Here is a 22,772-nt window from a genome sequence, read left to right on the forward strand (position 1 = left end):
GGACATAGTACAAATCACCAGGATTTCTGCTGTTCTTGTGCCATTTCTCTTTTGAAAACCATCCTAATGAATTTTGATAAGTATGTCCCATCTTCATATCTACCAGTGATGGTAGTTCTTCTCTCAAAGGTTATGTGTGTCAAAAAGTGAATAGTTCTGCATGGAGATTCACATGCTAGTTGTCAGACAAGTGGTACACTTGGTTGCTCCCCACCAGCTCTGGTCCACATTTGAAGTAGTCTCTCCCACACAGAAAGTCAAATGAGACCTGGAATTTGGCTGTTATTCCAATCACAGATTTGCACTGTAATATTGAAATAAGCTAAATGACTTGCTTAAAAGCATCTTGTGCTAGGATATTCTTCAGGCTACAGGCTGTAGCCATTGCAGTAGATGCTGCACCTCCATGAAACTGCTGAAGCAGTGGCACAACGGACAGAATAATTATTGAGGTGCATGAGATTAGATTCCTGAAGACTAGAAAAAGGGTTTAACAGGGCAGTCTTTGGTAATCCTAAAATGTAAGTTCATGGTAAGTGTAAACATGCAAAATTTCAGTGGTGGTTAAAACCATCGGGACTTTACTGGAGACTTATTTCTACGGGGAGTTGCTGGGGACATCCAGGGGTGCAGTTTGCTCTGCTGAGCTGGTGCTGGAGGCAGGGGAACCCCTGCCAATGCTCAGCCCCACCATGTTCCCTGGAGGCACTGGACAGTGTCCACTTGGGTTGCCTGGGGAACTAGGGAAGTTGATGTGCCAAAAGCCGGATCCTCAACCAGGAGGGACTTTGACCAGCCAGAGGACCAGGCCACCAGATGTTTTGTGCTGCATGACAAGAAGCAGCACCCCCACCACAGTTTGCACCTGGAGCCCAGTGACCCCAGGCATGGGAATGGACAGGGTGAGCAGCAGCCCTGCCCAAATGGGCATCACCCCTGTGGCATGCTGGGCACCGGCACTGTGTGTTCACTGCAAATAAGATAAAAACCCAACCAACCTTCAGAACTTGAGCTGGTGCATGTGGAGTGGGGCCAGCAGTTTATCCCCTCTGCTTTGTGCTGGGGAGGTTCTGTCTGGATCCTGCACCCTGTTTTGGGCCCCTAATTTGGGAGGGATGGGGAAAACGAGCCAGGGAGCATGTGGTGGGCTGGGGGCACAGGGCCTGCAGTAGGGAGCTGGGCAGGTTTGGCAGGCAAAGAGGAGGCAGAGAGGCTCCAGCTGCTGCTGCTTGAAGGGGAGTAACAGAGGAGAAGGAGCTGAACTTCCTGGCTGCAGCGGACACTGGGAAGGGAGTGGGGCGAGCTGGGCTGCCGCTCCGCCCCGAGTTACCACGGCTGCCATAGCAGCGTTGGGGTGCTGCCAGCCACTGCGCAGGTACTGCCAAGCCCTGGCCAGGGCCACTTCCTTTCTGCCACCCTCACGGAGTGAGGAGGGACAGGCTGCTGCATCTCTAAAAGTGAGCAGTGATTCAGGCCCTGCAGCAGCACCTCACCTCTATGAAAAGCGTGCAAGCAGAGCTGTGTCCAGGCATTGGGCACTGCTGAGTTGATCCCATTCCCTTCAACAGGGCAGGGATGCTGCTGAGGCACTGTGTCCTGGCTGGAGGAACAAAGATGGGTAAAAAGCTTTCTCTGTGGTGCAGGTTGGCCAGCAGTTGGATTCATATAATTAGAGGACATCTGCAGTGCTTTGCACCTGGGACTGCTGCTCAAAGGACCCTTGTTTCTGCAGAAGGATGGCTGCAAAGAAAAAGGAGTTAGTAGTGCAGGTCAGTAGGAGCTAGGCTTTTAAAATATCTTTTAAACTCAGTAAGCACAAAGGATGAAGTTCAGTCTTGGACTATCTCAGATTCTGCTGGCAAAGCCCTGCCTACTGTGAGGTCCTTGTGGTGGAAAAGCATTCCTGAAGGCAGGTAGGAAGCATGGGAAAACAAGGCAAGTCAAATCTGTCCTCCAAAGTTAGTGCTATGGGGTGCAGAGGGATGTTGCTACGGGGCTGCAGGTTATGTTTCAGAGCTGTTATTTGCTGGCACAGGCTTGGCTGCTTTCAAAGATAAAAATGCATCTGTGGTTCATGGGACAATTGTTCAGAAGACATTTAGAAGTAGGGAAGTAGGGAAGGGGGGATTTCTCCTGAATGTCAAGTGTCAAGTGTTGCTGAGCATTTCTGACCACGTCATGCATTTAGAAAGATTGCTGTAAAGGTGGAAAAGGTAGGAGGTATGAGAAAAACTGAAAGGATGAAAAACCTATTTCACAATGATGTGTAGAGGATTTTTTCCCTATTTACACTGTGCAAGTGACCTAATGATGCTTTATAACTACCTGCAGAGGGGAAAGAGGGTTTCTGAGAGCAGTTCAATATGTAAAAACATTGGAAAACCTGAAGTATATTATGAAGGCCTCCTTCAAATTTTGAAACAAATTTAGTCTTCACAAGAGAGGAATACTGAAGGAGATGATGGGCTCTATAACCTTGTTTATTCACTGTTAAAATTGAAAAGCATGGAGTGAAAATGTGAACATTTGTACAAGAGAAAGAGGATCGCTTTATTAAGGTAAAAATGGTTTCTACTGTTGCTTGTCCAACTGCATTCCTGTGTGATGGGGAAAATAATATCAACCAGACTTTGCACCTTTAGCAACTAAGGGAAAGCTGGGTCTAGATCTGCAAAAATGTGATTGTTCACATATGCAGATGAAAGCTGAACCTCATGTAGGACATGATATGATGTCCTAGAAAAGTTCTGGTTATATTAGAGAAAAGCCAAGTCCTAGCAGCTTCAGGGCATCCAAATTAGCAAGCACTTTGAAGGGTGCTGGCATTACTTTCCGAGTCCATCACTTGAACTTACAGCTGAACTCATTATCACAAATTATTATCATAAATCATTTGAACTCACCAGCATTCTGTGAAACACTCTGATGGTGGTCCTAGCACTGGTGATAACTTAATTCTGCAAGTGTTCTCTGAAAAAATGAGGCCTGGGATCATGTGCTAAACAGGAGAGCAGACGGAGGTGTTTGAACAACTCCCCGTTCTCTGAGTGAGGCAGGGTCCTAGAGAAACTGTACTTTATGACCTCCAGTGATGTCTCTGAAAATCTGTAAGAGGCCATTTAATTTGCACTGGAGATTCCATTCTTGGAATTCTTGACTTTGCAATTTTAGCAGTCCTTCAATGCATGCTGGTGTTAATTATTGTAAAATAGCTGGCTTTGTTGCAACTTACTGTCTTCCAGTGTAGACTAAATGTAGTTGGGATTAATGATACCAACTGAGAAAGTTATTAGGTATCTTCATTGTTCAGGATGAACAAAACCAGATCTTATATTTCTCAAGAAGCCTTTTTTGTTTGTTTGTTAACTTATTGTGTTTTTCTAAGTACATACTGAGGGGCAAGCCCTGTAAGATGGGGAAGATGATAAAGATATTTTCCATTCTAATAACAGTATTGGAAGTTTGGGATAATAGAATGCATGGAATTGTCTAGGGTATCCTTGGCTGGGTAAGTCCCTGAGCAACCTGATCTAACACTGAGCTTTGAGCAGGGGATTAGACTAAGGACTCCACAGATCCTTTCCAACCTATGTTGTTCACTGTGTTTTGGATGTCTTCAGTAGTCAGTAATCCAGGTAAGGACATACTTGGCTCAGACCACCCTCTAGTGCCCAGACATCATGAAAGCTGTGTATTTACTACTTTATTTTATCAAGACTGAAACGTCTTAATGAAGTAGTACAACTTATATGCAGGCAAGGTGAGAAACTGCTGGTGGAGAATCATCTGGCTTATAAAACGTGATAAGGACTGTGTCTGAAATAGGTGTGAGGAAAGGAGGATGTGTGCTGGAGATGAGCATGTTGAAGCAGCACTCTGAATGCTTCAGGTCAGTCCATACCACCACCTCGCTGTTGCTTCTGAGCACCATGCTGGCTCTGATAGGAGGTCCCCACTGAGCTGGGACCTAGTGGGTGTCAGTATGCATGTGGCTCTCCTCCAAGTCTGTGCTTCTTGTGCTGTGATCCAGGCAGCCTGCAGAGAACCAGTCCAGTCAGTTATCTGCCAGTGGCTCTTAACTGCTTAGCTGCTAGCCTATGTTAAAATATCATTACATATCAGACTTCCACTTAAGTGAAAGCAAAGGAGCTCTTCGTGTTTCTTCTATAGCAGGAGAGCTGCAGTAGGGAGCTCAGGGACCCTCATCCCTGCTGCCTGCTGCTCTTCCCGGTACCCACACACATGCAGGGCTATACAGTAAGCCAAGGCACAGGAGGAACATCTGGAGCCCTTCACTACTCTCAGATCTTGCTGCATGGCCCCTCAAGGAGTTGTGTTTCCATAAAAGCAGGAGAGTGCCAGGAAAAACCTGAGGTTGTACAGGTGTTTCACAGGCCTTCCCTCTTGTGCCATATATGACACAGCCTGGTAGGTTCAGCTAGGGCTCTGGTCAGTCAGCCAGAGCCCTCATAAGATGCAGGGGTCCACATCCCCAGTCACCCCCCAGAACAACTCTTTGTCTCTCTGCAAACTGAGTCTGGAGTCCCCAAGCAGCCAGACTGTTCAAGTAGCTGCTGCCACTTAAACAGGGGAAGGCTTGCTCTTGGCTAGATGCTGCTAGCCTTTCCATTTGCCTTTCCTTGGTTCTTGTGAGAGAATGTGAGGCCTGCTGATAGGTGTCTCAGAGCTGGCATCCGGTAGTAGCAAGAGCATGTGGGAAGGAATGGGAGTTTGGGAGTGAGGATACCTGACTTCAGCTGTTTTTTTCTCAGAGGTCTTCCACCCATGGGTCTAGCACAGCTTGGCCCTGCCCAATTGGTCAGAGGTGAGGATTACAGTCAAAAGAGTTCCCTGAGTGCTCCAGTAATACCTCTTCAGGCAGATGTAGCCATCTTAAGTGCAGGCATTAAGTGATTTGTCAGTATGTTTGCAGCAACCAGGTAGTACCTGATGACTTACTCTTGCTTTTACTGTGCTTTTAAATTTTCACACAGATTAACATCAATAGCCAGGAGCTTTGGGAAGAAATGTTGTGCCTCAAAGGACTTATTGGTAAGAGTTTGGTCAACAGATTGCTTTTGTTCTGTGTTAAAGGACACCAGTACTGTTAGGAATCAATTACAACTGATACGGATGTTCAGTCAGTCCCTCCATTCCTCTTGCCCTGAATGGAAGAAAGAAATAAGTTAACAGAGGTGAGACTATCTGGGAGTTGTAGACGTCTTCATTTCTGTGGGACAATTATCATGCAATCAAAGCAATGTTGGTGTAGGAGCTTCTGGTGTCTCCAGTCCAGCCACCTGCTTAGAGCAGGACTGTCCCCAGTGCAAGGAATAGCCTTGTTCCCAAGGGTGGAGGTTAGAGGGCTGTTAGGTAAGCCTCATGTGGTCTACCTCTGTGCAGCAGTTTTCCCTAGAAAATCTGGTACCTCTGGTCACAGCCATGTCAATATTTCTTCTAAAGAGTTCTCCATTACATTGTTATTAGTTTATTATTTTACAATGTGATTTAAAACCTTGAAAGAGTATGATAGTTTCTATTTCAGAATTGAGTCCATAGCCCACCTAGCATTCAGCAGGAGTCCTGCCACAGTCCAGAAAGAACTATGGGAGCAACAGCCACAAGTTGAAGCTTGGGAAGTTCTGGTTGGACATGAAGCAAATCTCAGGGTGGTGCTGCAGAGGTCACCAAAGGAGGAGACCTCAGTCCGTGGAGGTTTTCAAGATTCTTTGTATTGCAGTAGCACCCTTTTGCAATCTCCTTCCAAATTATTATGCTGCAAAGTGGAAAAGTGCACAAACCAACCTATTGGTCTATGTCTAAACCAACCCATTTTGACCTAATTCTTAATATTTTTCCTGCTTGCAGTTGTTGATGTGTTTCAAGCCTGGTGTGGTCCATGCAAAACAGTAGTGGATCTCTTCCAAAAAATAAGGAATGAAGTTGGCAGTGATCTCCTGTATTTTGCTGTGGTAAGATGTGATTTGGCACTGCTTAGAATATCCAGTCCCCTGAAATGAGCAGGTAACTAAAGGTAATGGGATCAAGTTGTAGAAGGGAAAAATCCAAGCAGATAGAAGGAAAAAGTGTTAGGCATAGGAGCGGTTGGAGATTGGGACAAGTTCCCAGAGAGGCTGTGGAGCACTGATTCTCGGAGATGCTCAAAAGTAGTGCAGCCTTGAGCAACCTCCTGTAACGTTGAGACTAGCCCTGCTTTGGGCAGAATCTTGGGCTAGAGCCCTTCAGAAATCTATCCCTACCTCAATCATGCTGTGATTCTGTGTTTAAATTCCTTTCCTGGCTGAAGGCCAGCTCTCCATTGCTGACAGAACCACAGGCAGCAAGGTTTCTCATGGAGGCCCCTGCTCAGCCTACTGCCACCACACCTCCTCCTGTCACTTCACTCACTCCTTAGAGACAAGAGGACCTGATTTCATTTTTTCAGGCTTTTTCTCTGGTATTCACTCAGGCAGGCTGCTGTGAGATAGATATCCCTGCCCCACAAGAGCTGCTGTTCCAACTCCTGTGGGTGACATCTGCCTGTTTGTCAGGTTGCTGACACCAAGCTGTGAGTTGGTTGTGGCTCTGACCAGTGTAATTTTGTCCCATAGGACTGGGATCCAGAGGTGTTTTGCTGTACATGGGGTATGAGTGCCAGCCATCTGAGGATGTCTTGAGGCCCGGCAGTTGCATGTGTATTGCTCCAAAGCAGAAATGCTTTCCTAGAAACACTTGTTTTATTTTACATTCCTTTTAGGCTGAAGTTGATTCCATTGATGCTCTGGAAAAATACAGAGGAAAATGCAAGCCCATCTTTCTGTTTTATGCAGTGAGTGGAAATATTTTTACAGTAGTTGCATAGCAATAAACATGACTTGCCAGTGTGAACAACTGTCCTTTTTGAGGGGTACTTTTTTTCTTTCATGTGTGACAGGACAATTTTATTTGCTCTGTATCTGCCAGTATCTACCGGTGATCAAGTTGTTGCATGGATAAGAATATACAGCCAGAGTTTAAATTTAAATATCTTCTGCTTTGTCACCATGAAACAGAACAATGTAATTTTGTTTTATTAATTTAAAAAAAATGAGGATTTAAGGTGTGAATTAAGTAAAACAGTTTAAATTGCACAGGTGGGTGGAGGGCAGACATTGCACAGTTACAGGAACTCCTCCCTCTAGATAGAGATTGTTAAGCACTTGAGCACTTACTGACTGATTTGCTTATCACACCTTTCAGGGAGGAGAATTAGTAGCTGTTGTAAGAGGAGCAAATGCACCATTGCTGCAGAAGACCATCCTGGAACAGCTGGCAGTGGAAAGGAAGGTTTTAGAACATGGAGGAGAATGTGGGGTGGTAATGAGTCACTGAATCATTAAATACCTGTAGATGTGCATGCCAGAGGAAAGGTTCAGCCCCCCCAGTGGCAGCATAGACAAAAATCTTGTCCTTTTGTGTGGAATGACTCTGAAATCTGGTTAGCGTGCTGCTTGAGTGTCCACAAGCCTGTGGAGCCTACCTAGATGGAGGAAACTGGAAAGGGTGATTGTGTTTTTCAAAACCTCTGTCCTATCAACGAGACGAAAAGTAGTACATAAAACCCAGCTCTGCAGGATGAAAGAGAAGGTCTACTTTTCACCTACTCCAACCATTTATTTTATTCCTTAAATCTACCTTCCTAACCAGATTCTAATTCCAGGCTCTCTAGCATGTCTCCCTGATGGCATTTCTCAGGCTGTGCTGGGGAACAGTTCATTGTAATCTTAGTCTTTTTTGTTTCTTGGTGTGACTAATTCTGTGGATTTCTGTCTGGAGCCTCTTCTGGAGCTCTGCTCATCTCACTCACTAATCTACAGCTCCAGGGACCTGCTGCTATACTCTGGATATCACTGTGTGATCAATCAATCTGCCTTTCAGCAGCTAAACATTGGTATTGCAGTCTGTGAAGCCTGCTGTAAAGCCCTGAGCTATTGTATGGCAAATGTTCTCCTTCCTCCAGCAGCGAGCTCTGGTGTCAGAGCGTAGAGCTAGCCCAGCAAACTCCAGCAGCCTGCTGCTGGCAGGGTACTCTTAGGAACAGCATTACTGAAAAAGTGGTGCCCTTCATTTGTTCTGAACTCACTATCAATTAATTCCTCCCTAGTTCTCATATACTGAAGCATAGATGATGGTGTGTTGGTAACTGCAAGCTCCCTTTGCTGAGCAGGCCTCTCTGGTGATGTTGGCTGGCCTGTTCTGTGAAAGCTTTTTCCCCAGCTTTTGCTAGTCAACTGTTTCAGAGCTCAGAAGGTAGATCCTCTGGACAGGTTGATCCTCTGCTGTCACCACTGAGCTGAGCCTGGCCCTGAGGACAGCAGGAGGACTAGTTCCTGCTCAGGTGGAGGTGGAAAGTGGGGGACCTGCCTGGCAGTTGCTCACCTAGAGGGTGAGAGGACACCCAGGATGTTCCTTGCTCATCCATGTGCTCTTGCTGCTTAGGTACAAGACAGACCCTTCCCCAAAGAGGAGGGAAACATGGCTGCTCTTCAGGAAGAGCAATAGGAAGGCCAAACAGGTAAGGCAGGCACAGCTGTAGGATGCTCTTTGTCCCTTTAGTCTATGCCTTTGCTAAAGCTAGAACCCCGAATGATGATTCAGCTGCTGCTCAGACACCGGAGGGGTCGTTCCTCCGAATGGTCACAGTGTGGGCTCTGCCCCCAGTCTCTGACAGATAAGTACACAGGAGAGTGGCACCTCCACATAGTATATGCAGGCACAAGTAAGAGACCAGGGTAGCCTGGGTGCCTGACATCATTAAACTGTAAGTCTTTATCCTTCCAATATGTGTTTTATTTTACATTGGTCAGTACTAACCCCTCCTTCCCCTTGCCCCTTAGCTTGGCAAGGGCTTGTGGAAGTCCCACGTTGCTTTCATCTGTCATGAGTAACTGAAATACTGCAGTAGCTGCAAATGCTGCTCAACTTTTCCAGGTGGTTTTTAAAAGAAAACAGAAATGCTCGGGCACCAAATCTTGTTACACCATTCTTGCCTTGTTTTAAATTAGCCACCTATTCCCAAAGGCTTCTGTCTCTCACCCAATTTCTAGCCTACAGGGGTGCTTTTTCTTGGTTTTGCTGGGACACAGCTGCAAGCTGGTGCTATGCACACCAAATCCTGGGCCCCAGACTGCTGGCAATTGTAGCAAAACCCACTTCAGCTATGGCAGTGTGGGTCTGGAAGGGGTGCAGTGCATGTTAATCTCTGTGTCTCATTTCTTTTATCTATTACTAATTTTTTTCCCCTTTTCCTTTATTCGGAGGCCAATGCGCCCGTCGGTCCGGTGGAGCAGTCGCGGGATTTCCCATTAAATAAAAGCAGTTCGTATGGCAGCACAGTCGGCTCTGTCCCTCCATCCCTCCAGCAGCGCGGGGCGCCGCGGCCCCCTTAAGGCCGGCACGGGGGCGGGCCGCGCCTGCGCAGGGCATGGGGCGTCTCCAGACGCGGGTTCGAGTCCTGGCGGCGCCGGCCTGGTGCGGTGGCGGACGTCCCGCAGCCTGGCCATGGAGGCGGCGGCGGAGCAGGGTGCCTGCCCCGCGGGAGCAGAGGCCGAGCCGGGCCCGGAGCCACCCGCGCACCGGCTGAGCGCGGCGGAGCTGGACCGCGAGCTGGACTCCCGCAGCGAGCTGGTGCGTCGCAAAGCTCGGCGCGGGGAGGCGGGCAGGGCCGGGCGGCGGGCAGGGCCGCGTCGTGCCCCGGCCGCTGGGAAGGGCTCCGGCGGGTCCCTTCCACCGCGCTTAGCTCTCCCCTAAGGACTCGCACCCCTGCGGCTCGCGCTGGTGGGCAGCACGCAGGTAACAGCCAGGCTGGTACGGCCAAAGCGCTGGAGGAGCAGGTAGTCAAGAGTTTAAAATGATCCCGCGTTCTGGGAGACGCTGTGTCAGGCCTTAGCCCTGTAGTCAGCCAGTGTTAAGTCAGTGGGAACAGACGCGGGGGAGGTGTGGGGGCAGAGCAGCTGCAGTTACGTACTCGAGTAGGGCTGGCTTTCCTGCTGTAACAAAGCTGATTTTCAGTAACGCAAATTTCAGATAAAGGTACCTTTAAGAAACCTATCCTTTTTCCCATTAGCAAGTAGTCAGAGCATCTTATGTGTCGATGTCTACCTGTATTAGACAGGGAGTATAATGTTGGTAGTGGCAAACTATGGAAATTAAAAAAAACAAAAAGCATTTGAAATTTCAGGTCTGGGTAAAAGTCTGAGAACTACTAGATAATTATCATAATAAATATCTCTTCTATTGCAGTGAATGCATTTTGTATAAGAGACTCTGTAGTATATATATGATGCCTTTCTGGGCAGAGGTAGGTTGGAAGGAGTGCGTGCATATGTGCTTTTTTTTTCCTTAGTTAAAAATAAATTTGGAAGGTGGAATAGGTAACCTGAACTCAACCTGTGGTTTCTGATGTACAGATCGATGACAAAGAGTTTGACATTCCTCAAGTTGATACCCCTCCAACACTGGAGAGCATCTTAAATGAGGTGAGTGGTGTGTTGGATGTGCAGCCAGCTCCAGTACAGTGATGATCTAACATGAGGCAGCGGATGCTCCTTTGGCTCTTCTCATATTGTTTTTTTCTGGGAAATAAAATCGTATGACTTCATAATTTCCTGATACTGATAGCTGACAAAGCACATGTTCAGTTGAGTAATTGCTGTGCAGTGTGTAATAAGGAATTTTGGTTTTTCAGTCAAAATAGCCACAGCTGAAATGTAAAGGGTTTCCATCAAATTTAAGCATGTTCACCTGTGGATTTGGGCAGTCACCTGGAGACTATACAGTCCATTAAAGGTCAGAGTCATGAAACAACAACTTTTTATGTTTTAGCTAAAACTGAATGCAGAGAGCTCTGAGTAGTTCTTAAGCTGTGGAAAGAGATGAGAACTAGATTCTTCACAATTCCATTTATGTTGTCCATTTCATGAATTTAGTCATCTGGCAGGAGTGATGAACTGTCTCAGCATCTGATGTTTCCTGTCGTACCTTGTAGGGGAGAACTGACTTTTCTCACTTCTGTCCAATTCAGTGCATTTTTATCTAAAGGGTGGGTGTCAGGATGATGGGACTAGGCTCTTTTCAGTAGTGCCCAAGGACAGGACAAGGGGCAATGGGCACAAGCTGGAACACAGGAAGTTCCACCTCAATATGAGAAAAAAATTCTTTCCTGTGAGGGTGCCAGAGCAGTGGAACAGGCTGCCCAGGGAGGTTGTGGAGTCTCCTTCCCTGGTTGTGTTCCTGTGCCCCCTGCTCAAGCAGGGGGGGTTGGACAAGATGATCTCCAGCGGTCCCTTCCAACCCCTACCATTCTGTGATTCTGTGAGATTCTTAGAACAGAAAAGAAGGGCATGGAGGTAAAGACAAACTCCAAGAAGACAGGTTTAGTAATAAACTGCAGAGATGAGAATCATAGAATAGAATCAGAATAGTTCAGGTTGGAAAAGACCTTTGGGATCATCAAGTCCAACCGTTAACCCAGTACTGTCAAGTCCACCACTAAACCATGTCCCCAGACACCACATCTACGTGTATTTTCAATACCTCTGGGAATGGTGATCACTGCCCTGGGCAGCCTGTTCCAATGCTTGACAACACTTTCAGTGAATAGATTTTTCCTAATATCCAATCTAAGCTTCCCCTGAAGCATCTTGAGGCCATTCCCTCTTGTACTATCACTAGTGACTTGGGAGAAGAGACCAACACCCACCTCACTACAACCGCCTTTCAGGTGGTTAAAGACAGCGATAAGGTCTCCCCTCAGCCTCCTCTTCTCCAGGCTAAACAACCCCAGTTCCCTCATCTCTCCTTGTTCTCTAGACCCTTCACCAGCTTCGTTGCCCTTCTCTGGATGTGCTGCAGCTACTCAACGCCCTTCTTGTACTGAGGGACCAAAACTGAACACAGTATTCAATGTGAGGCCTTACCAGTTCCAAGTACGGGGGTGTGATCGCTTCCCTACTCCTGCTGGCCATGCTATTTCTGATAAAAGTGAGGATGCTGTTGGTCGCCTTGGCCACCTGGGCACAGTGCTGGCTCATGTTCAGCCGTCTGTCAACCAACACCCCCAGGTCCTTTTCACCAAATTGGTGGTTGGACTTCCTAGGAAGCCAGCATAAAGGGAAAGGAGGCTGGGAGAGGTGACAGTTCCTTTAAAAAGCTATATGAAAGATGCAAGTATAAGGTGCCCCAAACAGATGTAGTCTAGGAATGAGAGGAGTAGTCATTGGTGGTTGCTGCCCAAGGAGAAGGGGATGTTGAGGGGCAGCATACAGGGGTGTGCCTTATTTCTGCTAATGCCTTGGGTGATTAGGGTAGAGGGAACGTATGGAATTTGGGTGATAACTGTCAGGAGATGCGGACACATCGATGTTGGAGGAGTATTTTCTTGGTAGTCTTAAACTTGAGAGGTAATCTGAAGAAAACATAGTTCAGTGCAGACAAATATAAAGTTTTACTGTAGTGCTGTGTATCTCAGTGGATATGGGATGGGAATGACTGGCAAAGCATCTTCTGAAAAGGGTTTTAGTGGAGATCAACCTGACTGAGCGAAAAAGGTATACAGCTGCACTGGGGGGGGGGGGGAAAAAAAGACACTTATTGGGCACAGGACCATCAGCTGAGACACAAATGAACACCTCCTGTGTTCTCAGCACATTTGGCATTAGATGGGGTATTGTGTTTCTCTCTCTGGCTCTGTGCTTTGAGAAGAATATGAACTGTACTGAATTTTGAAGGCACTGGGGAGAATGGACATTTAAAAATTAGTATAAAAACAATTTCATGCTAAGCCTGCAGAGAGCGAGATCACTAGAGAAGAGCAAAGTCAACCCTCATAGCAGCTGGAGGGACTGCTAGACTCTTAGCCACCACTTGGTGAAGTGCTGGAGTAGATGATGAGTTCTAGGCCTTCTCTTGGCAACTGGAAACTTTTGAGAACAGCTTAGTTAAAGGCCTGTTAAAGTTTTGATGGAGTAGCTCATATCTGGGGAAGAATGGTTACTTGAATAACTTTCTTTCTAGCTCACTTCTGTGATTATTGTGAATTCTGGAAACTGGTTCTTTCACAGAATCAGTTTAGTAAAATAATACATAGTTCTGTTTTTTACATCTGAGGCGCTCTCCTTGATTTTTCTGCTTAATTGATGCTGTTTTGCTAATATTTCAGTTAGGGTGTTGTGTATTTTGAACATTTAGTAAGCTGTGGTGGTTGTCTTCCTTCAGACTGATGATGAAGAAGAGTCTTTCATTTTGGAGGATCCCTTTCTCTTGAACATTGATAACACGGATACACACTCCTATGACACATCTTCTGTAGCAAGCTCTGATAGTGGGGACCGGACACACCTGAAAAGGTACTGCAGGACTGATAGCCTGGGAGGTTAAATGATTTTTGAAAGATCACTGCTTATATGCATTAAAAACTATTTCTTCTTTTTTTGAGTTGTTAGAAGGACAATCCAAGGCTAAGAACAGTTGAAGCTTCCTAAGGCACCTCCTCCCTGAGCTTTGCTCTGAGGACACAATTTGTCTGTTAGCTGGGTAGGAACCCTTAATTGCACGTGTGGATTTTGTCTCCTGTTGTTATATCCTAAAGCTGGAGTTCCAGGGGGATGCTGCAGGGACACCAGTGAAGCTGCTTTTGACAGAACAGTGTTATTCCTGCAGGGTCAAGCAGGCAAAGATGGGATTTGGTTTTGCACGAGGAGTAATTTCCCTGTTGGAGCAATAAATGCATTTTGTAGGAGATGGAGTATTTAAAATTATCTGATTTAAATGAAATCTCTAAAACACTGAACCATGATGACTTTAAAGAAAATCTTTCAAAGGTGTCTGATGACTTGCAGAGTCTGCAAGCAACTGGTGAGTGAGTGAGCTGCTGTCACTCCTGTAAATGGGATGCTAATCTTGACACCTAAAAGCAGCCTGGAGTGTGGTAATTAGCTATAATACTGCTGACTGGTCTCATTAATTATTCAAATGATGGCCTGATCCTACATCCTGAGCTACTCCCACAGCATTCTTATGTGCCATGAGAAGTTGTGATTGTTGCCTGAGCAATTGCATAGGATATAAACACTCTTAAGTGTGATGGTTTATGGTGGCATACTGACTCACTGTCCCTTCTTTTTTAAAATAAGACGGTTTGTATTGAGGGAAATGTTACTTGGAGTGGCTTAAATATTTTCCAGTACAGAACGGGCAGAAAAACCTGGAAGTGTTATTGTCATCTCTGGGGGAAGCTAGTGGCTATGTTTATGGGTCCTTAGCCATAATTTAAGCTATTAACATGTTTCTTCAGCCTACATGTGAGCTACTTATTTGTGCACCTCTGGAGAGACAAGAACCAAATGTTTACATGTTAGTTTTGGAAATTTGGCTTTCTGGTGGTGTGTTTGGCAATAGGATTGCAACTTTCCTGGGGGTTTTCCCTCTACTGTTTGTGCTACAGTATACCAGTGCTCTTTAGAAATAACTGTCCTCTGTACACTATTTACTTTTTAAAGACATTTTCTCCAGAAACACTTAATCTTTCATGTCAGATCAGCTGTGTTTTAATTGAGCGTTATTCTTTAAGCATATATCCAGTTTTCCTAGGGGTCTGTATTCTGCTAATGAGACTTTTCCAACTGAGTATTTTCATTAGATATTCACCTTTAAAGGCTGAAACTTCCTGACTCACTGGAAGATTAACTGAAGAGCAGAAATGTTGCTTTCAGGCTTTATTAATCAGTTCTAAGGTTTGCAGATACGCGATTGAAACTGACAATTTGTTTGAAGAACTTTTTTTTTTCTTCCCCTGGGAGATGGGTTAAAAACAAATTTTATGCAGGCAGAGTGGTGTGTAGCAGGCTGTGCTAATGATAACATGTCTGTTTCATTCTGTGCATGTAGGTCCCAAGAATAAAAATTGAAACTGCATGGGTTACAAGTGCATGTGGAATTCACCTGCTGGTTTAACTGTGGGTCAGGCAAAGTTCCAAACTTTTATTTTGCTCTAATGCATTTGGTTTATTTCTCATTTTTTTTTTTCAGGAAGAAAAAAATCCCAGATTCTCTGTCACTCCATGGATCAGTTATACGGCTCTCACTTCTGAAAGGAATTTCTGCCCAAATAGCGTCTGCAGCAGTAAGTGTCTCTTTCTCCTGGTCGCATCCATTAAGAAAAATTTGAGCTGCTTCTGGTCTGGAGGGCTGCATGATCTCCTCCCTCCCCCTACTATTAGTTCTGGATAATACTAACATGTTTGATACGTAAACTACTAAGTAGTAATCTCTATCCAGTAGTGAATTAGGCATTAGCTGACTTATTGCAGCAGCAATATGGTAGGTCCTCTTTAACACTGATTTTGTTGCTAGATGTCATTAAACCTGGTGGGAAATGTTAATATATAACAGTAGCGGTTCTGTTGTTCTGCTTGCTTGAAGATGCAGGAAACAGCTTTGCTTAATGTATGCAGCAGGCACAGAACTCACTGTTCTGAGCTGAGCAAGCAGCAGGTTTGCGTGTTCCTGTGTCTGTGACTGCACGTCAAGCATGTGTGGAATTGAGCTAGGGGAAAACTGACTGTCTGTGATCAGAGCTAAGGTGGTGATCTATAAAGTGTATGATTTCTGAAACATGCGAGGTAGGCTTGTTAGAATAGAATACAAGTGACTCGCCTGTGAGTGTGTTGCGATGGCTGTGTGATTAGGGTCTCAGTGTTAGTGTGCTGCCGCTGGCTGTTAGTTGCATGGATGGAGGTGTGGGTTAGCCACCTGAATGGGAAGCTAGTAAGGTGTGCTCAAGAGGGGAGAGGGAAGTAGTTTTGCAGTTGATGTCTATGCTGTGTACACAGAGAATACAGAAAACTGTTGTTAAGATTAGGCTGTTATAAGAACAACACGGTAACTTTCATATGGAATTACAGGATATTCTGGTTCCTCTCCATTTCTGTGCACTTCCTTATCCCTTCTGAGTAGTTCTAGCCAGTAGTTCCCTCAAAGCTGTCTGCCCTGGTGGGACTATTAAAATGCAGCTTTTGTTGATTTTTTTTCTGCGTGTTGTAGTTCTACTTATCAGAGACATGCAAGGAGCTGGGAGTTCTGTCTCTCTTACTCATGACTTGTCCTGTTTTTGTAGGACAAAGTGGATGCTGGCTTGCCCACTGCAATCGTAAGTACTCTAACAAGTCCTGTGTAGGTAGTTTTCATGCAAGCTTGTTAAAGCGGTCATTTAAGACAGCTGATAAACGCGTCCTCCCTCTTACCCTTACTAAGGATTTTCAAATATGAGGTGTGGGAGAAGCAGCATGAAAGATCTAGTTCCTGGGGGCAGAGTTCAGCCTTTCTTAACTGCCCAGCTGCCCCTCTGCTGATCAAGGCCCATGCTCTCCCCTTTTTCATGTCATCACCAGGGCTTGTTAGTTGAGCACCTAACTTTTCCCCATAAGGTGAGCATTCTGTTAAACACATTACATTTCTATAGCTATTTCTTCTTTGCCAGTTATTGTGTTGACTCCTAACAGTTTTTTTTAAAGAAACTTAAACTGAAGTGCTCATAAAGGTCAAAATCTCTACGGCTCTGATGTAACTGAAATATGACCTTAAAATACAAAATTTCACTAAAAGCCTGTCTGAAAGATACTCCTGCTTACCAATTTGCATTAAACTTCTTGGAAGTTAAGCATGCTCATTAAAATACGTCAGAAGTGAATCTGCCTATAGTTAAAGGAGAAGAGGAACATCTTAAGTAGGTGAAGTACAGAAAGTATTTGTTCTGCCCTTGTGAAATGAGTGTTGTTTTACAAAGAAACTAAAGATGTTCTTGGTTGCTTTGACTGGCGTAGCAGCAATCCATAAGAAATTATACTTCTTGTTTAAAAAAGGAAAACACCCATAGTCACATTGAAGGCAAAAGGTTGCACAGCAAAATTGGAAGTACGCTGTGACTGATGTGCACATAGGATAAAAATCTGTACTTACATACTCCAGACATTAAAGCACTTAATTTTTTTAATCTTACACTTGCTAAGAAATAAAAAGTAGAACAATGTTAATATATCTACATCATTATGTGATTTCTATGAAGTTTTATCTAATTGGGTGCAGGTTTGCAAGTGTGATAGAATCTTGGAGCTATTTTTAATTGCCCATGGAAGGAAGTTGGAGTCTCTGGGCTTGCTGTGGATTGTCTCTTCAGGGGACCAGTGCTGCCTGGCATTGTAGAAAAGTTCAGATGTGGAGGTAGCATCTGAGTGAGAAAAACCCTCTGAGTATTTCTACTCAGCTACCACACCAAAAGCATGAGGCTGACTTTACAGAGAAGACATTTCACTGTGGGTACCACTCTGAGCATCTGAATTTCAAACAGCAGAGGAGAAGGCAGCCCTCTAAAATTGAGAAAATCTGTGTGATAGTTGGTCACATGTAATACTTCTCTAGCTTTCACGTAGGAATTGCCTGTCATTTAACAAATGTGAAAATGTTTATATCTATGACTTTCTAAATCTTCCCCTTTTGGCAAACTTTGCATGAGTGTAGTGAGAGTTGAAGTGGTGCATTTGTGACTGACATTTCTTCTACTTTCGATCTTTCTGCATGACTATTTCAGGCAGCATCGAATCTGATAGCAGTGGGGACTTCCCATGGATTAGCACTGATATTTGGTAAGTTAAAATTGTGATGTTTTTGCATTTTAATGATCTTAAAAACCAAACCAAAACAACAAACCAACTGAAACACAAGCCAAAAACCGCAGCCTGAATTAGAACTGCAGGGTGGATTTCTTCTAATATGTTCTGTTTGTGCTAAATCTGATTTTCTTTCAGTAGAGAAATAAAGCACAAGTAATACTTTAGTTGTCCTTACTCACATATTTCTTCTGCTTTGTTGGGGATTGGCACACTGATATTGAGCAATTTAGCTCTGTGGCAATTGTCTAAAGAGCCTTTTCTATGTTTAAATATGAATTACCCTGTTTTCATGTGGAATAAACCAGAACCAGTATATAACTGTCATCTCATATAGTGTTAATCATCTTCTGCCCTATGACATAATAGCTGCCAGCATTACCTTGGGAAGTGGAACTTCTGACCCATGGCTACCTACAGGCTTACGTCATAAGTTTCTCCTTCCTTGACCTTTCCCTGCACCAGTCACCTCTGTGTCCGTTCTGTTATTCTTTCCTTCCTCTTATCACCAAACTTTCTTAAAAAAGTTTCTGAGTTTGTGCCTCTGTTTATCCAGCTTACATCAAGTTTTTTTTTTTGCCTTTTGTCTATGCAGCACCAAATCGCTAACAAACCCAGAAATTTCATTATCTTCTTCACTTTTCTTTTGAAGTTGGCTGAAATTATTCAAGAGACCAAAATTTATGGGGGACAGGGTACAACAGAAGGATGGGAAAGACTGACAGTGTAAGACTGACCTGCCTGGGTGTTTAGACATTAAACTATTTGATGCCATTTGCTCAATCCAGTATTGAAACAATTACAGGATGTGCATAATCTGAGTACAAACAACTTATCTGCTACACATGATCTTACTGAGGTTTTTAGTAGTAGACATTTGTGGTTTTTCTAAAATTTGTCCAGTATGTGGACAAATATCCCTGCAATATCACTACTGTGGAACACATTTTTACTCTGATTTTCCTACTGCGTGCTCTACATGCAGACACTATGAAGTCAGTAACCTTTTAACCAAGAAGCTGTTCTCTGCAAGTGTCATGAAAAAGGTATTATTTTTAGCATTTTACTCTCCAGAGGGGACTCTAGGACTCTAATCATGCAAAGAGGAAGGATCACTTTTACCTCTGTCATGATTATTTCTGCATCAAGTCCGTTTAAGAGGATGGACCACTGAATGCCTGAATGTCCAAGGTGCTTAGTATGCTATGGTGTTTCAAGTGACGTATTTTTTTAAGATTTGTTTTGCTCAGTGCAAGTGTGTTTAAGCAAAGTTTTCTTTGTTACACCGTTGATTACTTTGGACCAACATGTTTACTGTTATTTTGGCCATGATCTTTGCAAGGCTCTGTAGTTATTCAGTTAATTTTGTGGCCTCTAGGAAACCTGGCACCATGCCAGCTTTCCATTCATTGGCTTTTATTAAAAAAAATCGTCAGTGCTTTGAAGAATTTCTCAGCATACTTGCAACGGGGCCTTTAAAGCTTTCTGATCTATTGAAACGTATAAAGTTATTGTTCATACAGCCATGGGCTGTATTATCACAAGTGCATTCAGCAGGTTGAAGAAAATTATTACTCCTCTATATTCTGCACTTGTGAGATTCCATCTGAAGTACTGTGTCCAGTTTTGGGCTGCTCAGTCCAAGAAAGACATCGATGTACTGCAGTGACCCCAGTGGAGGGGGGTCACCTAGATGATTACAGGGCCAAAGCCCATGATGCATGAGGAGAGGCTGGGAGAACTGGGTTTCTTCTGCATGGAGAGAAGGTGACGTCATGCTGCTGTCTTCTGCTACCTAATGGAAAGGTATAGAGAGGAAGGACTTGGACCCTTCTCAAAGGTCCATGGTGTTAGATAAGAGGCAGTGCACCCAAGCTGCAACATGGGAAGCTCTGATTAAATTTTTCACCATGAGGGTACTGAAGCATTAGATAAGGGTTGAGAGAGGTTGTGGAATCTCCTTCCTTGGGGATATTCAAAACTCGGCAAGGCCCTGAGCAAGCTGATCTCATTGACTTTGCTTGGAGCAGCAGGACTGGGCCAGAGACCTCCACAGCTCCCTTGCAACCAAAGTTATTCTGTAGGCCTATGCTGTAATTTAAAGGTGATGAGGAATGGAAGTATGTCATCCAACTTTGTTTCAGATATGGGCACAAATGCTTCCTGGACACTTCTGTTCTCTGCTAAATTCTTTTAGTTCTGTAGCCAAAATTTGGGTGTTGACCCCAGTGCTTTCAGATGTATCTGCAAAGAGAGAAATCCTCTCAGGAAATGGCTGTATAACACAGCCTTGTGTGCAAAGAGAGGATTAGTGTTCTGGCTCAGTTTTATTCTGTAACTTAAACAAGCAGTTTATGTCTGTAGACCCATCAGTTTCGTACTTTTTTTATGAAAATGTTTTTCTGCTAGATGTGTTAATTAGGATGAGATTTATTCCCAGAAGTTTTGTAAGGTGCGTGCATGGTTTATACTGCACAATGGAAATATCACCTTTTTCTGCCTGCAAAAATGTAGGTCCATTTTCTGGTTGAATGTTTCTGATGTTCAAATTTCTCTGGATAGTTTTGTGTTGTTAGCAAATTTTTTAACCCTTTATTTTTCTTTAATATATTTGACTTTAGCTATTCTGTTTGTCTCTTCTTATAGTCCACCTGTACCTCTTGATTTGTCTGCTTCGTCCTTTTTAAGGAAGTCTTGCGTAGCTTTCCTTCTACTTTTCTGAATGCTTCTGTTGGCTCTTGAAAAGTTATCACAGGACAGTTCTCAAATTGCACACCTAATCTTTGAAAAACAATATTTTCCTTGTGGATTAGAGTTGGATTAGATGCCAGCTCTTTGACATCCTGTAAATGTTGCAGAAGCATTGGTTGGGAGGGATGTCTGGAGGCCTGTAGTCACCCCCCCTCTTTGGTGCAGGACTGTCACTGATAACTGGGTTGGGGCAGCTCTGGCTTTGCCTAGTCAAGTCTTGAAAAACTCAAATGGAAGAAAAATACTGCCCAACAGGCAAGCATGCGTGCACACACTCATCTGATAGCCTGCTCCAGGGCCACATAATCTTGCAGGGGGGGAAATTCCTAACAACCCGTTTAAACCTCTCAATCTGCCATTTCTGGTGTTTGCTGTTTGTTACATAACCTGACATTACTGAGAAGAGTTTGGTGCTGTCTTTTTTTACCTATCTTTCAGGTAGTTTATCTTCTATTTGATGCTTTGTTACCACATTTGGATAATGATAGTTTTTTATGCCTTTGGAATATGACCCTTAGCTTGTTTCTAGTTCTGTGCTCAGTTGGTGGACTTTTTTTTCTTTTCTTTTTTTTTTTATATAGATCGGGGCCGTCCTTTTGCCAAATTCTCTCTGAAACTTGTTTGGAGTTGAGCATTGTGCAAATAAACAATTATGCTGTGTGCCATGACTTTTCTTGAGGATTGTTAGCTGGAGTGGCAAACTGCTCTCCCAGCAAGCCTGTAAGAATAAACAAATAATCTTTAGAGTTCTTTTTCCTCCATCTTTCCAGAAGAGCTAAGAGGTTTTTGCACTACTTAAAAACTAGCCCTTAATCAGAACTCACTGAAATATGTTATTGCTTATGGAGGCTTTATGTTCTGGGCAGAAAACTTCTATATAGCTAAACTTTGTTTTGATTAGTGTTGAACGACTTTTCTCTGTTGGCCGTAAAACTTATGGTTAGTGTCCTAAGTCTTTGTTGAGGTGTGGTGGTAGCATGATATCTTGAGAGAACAGGTAGTGTAAGTGCCTAAATGCAGCATTAAAACTAGATTTTGGGGACTGTTGTCTTTGGTTGTTTTTTGGCTGGCTGGTGGTAACTGTTGAAAATAGTTTTACCATACATAAACTCGAAGTTCACAGTGACTTTTTTTTTTTTGGTTTTCAGTACAGTGAAGACCAAATTTATAAACTCCTTTTTCTTCAGTGATTCCATACACTTTTTACACTACTTGGTTTTAAAACACTAGCTGTCACAGCATCCTCTCAGTTACCTGAATAAATCAAAAGGGAAAATGTTAACAGAAGGAAACACTGTCAACAAAATCTGAAGGTTCTCCCTGTCTTCGAAGATTATCACATATATGCTATTTTTTACATCAGTCCTTTCTTTTGTATTGATTTCTGGCTTTTTCCTTCCTCTTCTGGCCCTTTCTGTGTGGACTGAAAAGGAAAAGGTACAGTAACACTGCACTGTGCACGTACCCTGCATGAACAACTCCTGTCTTACCCAGTTTGCATGTTGTCTGTGCCAGAATTTAAGAAGCCAGATAAACAGCAAGTAAGGCAGTGCAGTAACCAGTCAGTGAATAATACTGCTGGCCAGTCTGAGAATTGCTTATTGAATGCATGTGCCTTGCACTCTTCCAAATTCTCCAGGCAAGAACAGCGGAGGAACAGGTAAATGTACTATTTATAATGTTTTAGGGCAGCAGGTCCATAGCTGTTTGTAAAGGCTTTATTTTGGGGCAGGACAAAGGCTCTTCCATGAGATCACCATCCATCTGTTTCTGCCAGAGAGCTGTCAAGGGGGAGCATTATGGAGTAGGAACACAGTGCAAAGAGCCACAAGCTAGAAACTGTGAAATGCATGCAAGCAACTTCTGAAAGCCCTGTTCATGCACCAGTTATGCAGCTGAGGAGTGAGCAGTGGGTTCCTCACATCGTAGCCACAGGTGGTCTGACTTAAGCCCTGCTCTGAGTAATCCCTTTACTAGCTTAGGCTGAGGGCAGGGATGGAGGGTTCAGCATGCTCTGGCTTAGGGGACAGCAGCTGTGTTATTGGATGAGATGGTGTCTGCAGCCTGTCCCATTAGCTCACCATGTATTGTCTTCCTGATCCCCAGTCCCGAGAGAGCTTACCCCCTGGGAGAGCATTTACTGGTACTGATAATATCTGATAAAGGTGGAGGGAAAGGACCTATTCATAAAAATTGTAATATTTGAGTAATTCTGCAGGAAGTAAAGCAGACCTTTCAAACTCAGGAAAATCATGGCTTAAGGAAAAGATCTTGATGAAAACCTGGTGATCTGAGAAGTAATGCCTTCTGGAGTGCTAT

General features: G+C 44.1%; 2 protein-coding genes across 3 annotated transcripts in view; both read left to right on the forward strand.

Annotated features, from left to right (window-relative positions):
- The first annotated feature begins 1,649 nt into the window (after positions 1-1,649).
- Positions 1,650-9,369, forward strand: NME9 (NME/NM23 family member 9). Its single transcript, XM_075099513.1, has 7 exons — positions 1,650-1,769; positions 4,995-5,052; positions 5,869-5,972; positions 6,758-6,829; positions 7,240-7,356; positions 8,479-8,554; positions 9,300-9,369. The coding sequence occupies exons 1-6, from the start codon at positions 1,737-1,739 to the stop codon at positions 8,539-8,541; spliced, it is 447 nt and encodes a 148-aa protein (XP_074955614.1). The 5' UTR covers positions 1,650-1,736; the 3' UTR covers positions 8,542-8,554; positions 9,300-9,369.
- VPS8 (VPS8 subunit of CORVET complex) overlaps positions 9,349-22,772 on the forward strand; it is a 94,161-nt gene continuing 80,737 nt past the window's right edge. For both annotated transcript variants that reach the window (XM_075099484.1, XM_075099485.1), the window contains exons 1-6: positions 9,349-9,666; positions 10,449-10,517; positions 13,255-13,385; positions 15,067-15,160; positions 16,154-16,186; positions 17,624-17,678. In XM_075099484.1, the coding sequence (XP_074955585.1) occupies positions 9,364-9,666; positions 10,449-10,517; positions 13,255-13,385; positions 15,067-15,160; positions 16,154-16,186; positions 17,624-17,678 (685 nt within the window). In that variant the 5' untranslated portion in view covers positions 9,349-9,363. The remainder of the gene's footprint in view (positions 9,667-10,448; positions 10,518-13,254; positions 13,386-15,066; positions 15,161-16,153; positions 16,187-17,623; positions 17,679-22,772) is intronic.

This window comes from Phalacrocorax aristotelis, chromosome 7 (assembly GCF_949628215.1).
Source record: "Phalacrocorax aristotelis chromosome 7, bGulAri2.1, whole genome shotgun sequence".
In the NCBI taxonomy this organism is placed as follows: Eukaryota; Metazoa; Chordata; class Aves; order Suliformes; family Phalacrocoracidae; genus Phalacrocorax; species Phalacrocorax aristotelis.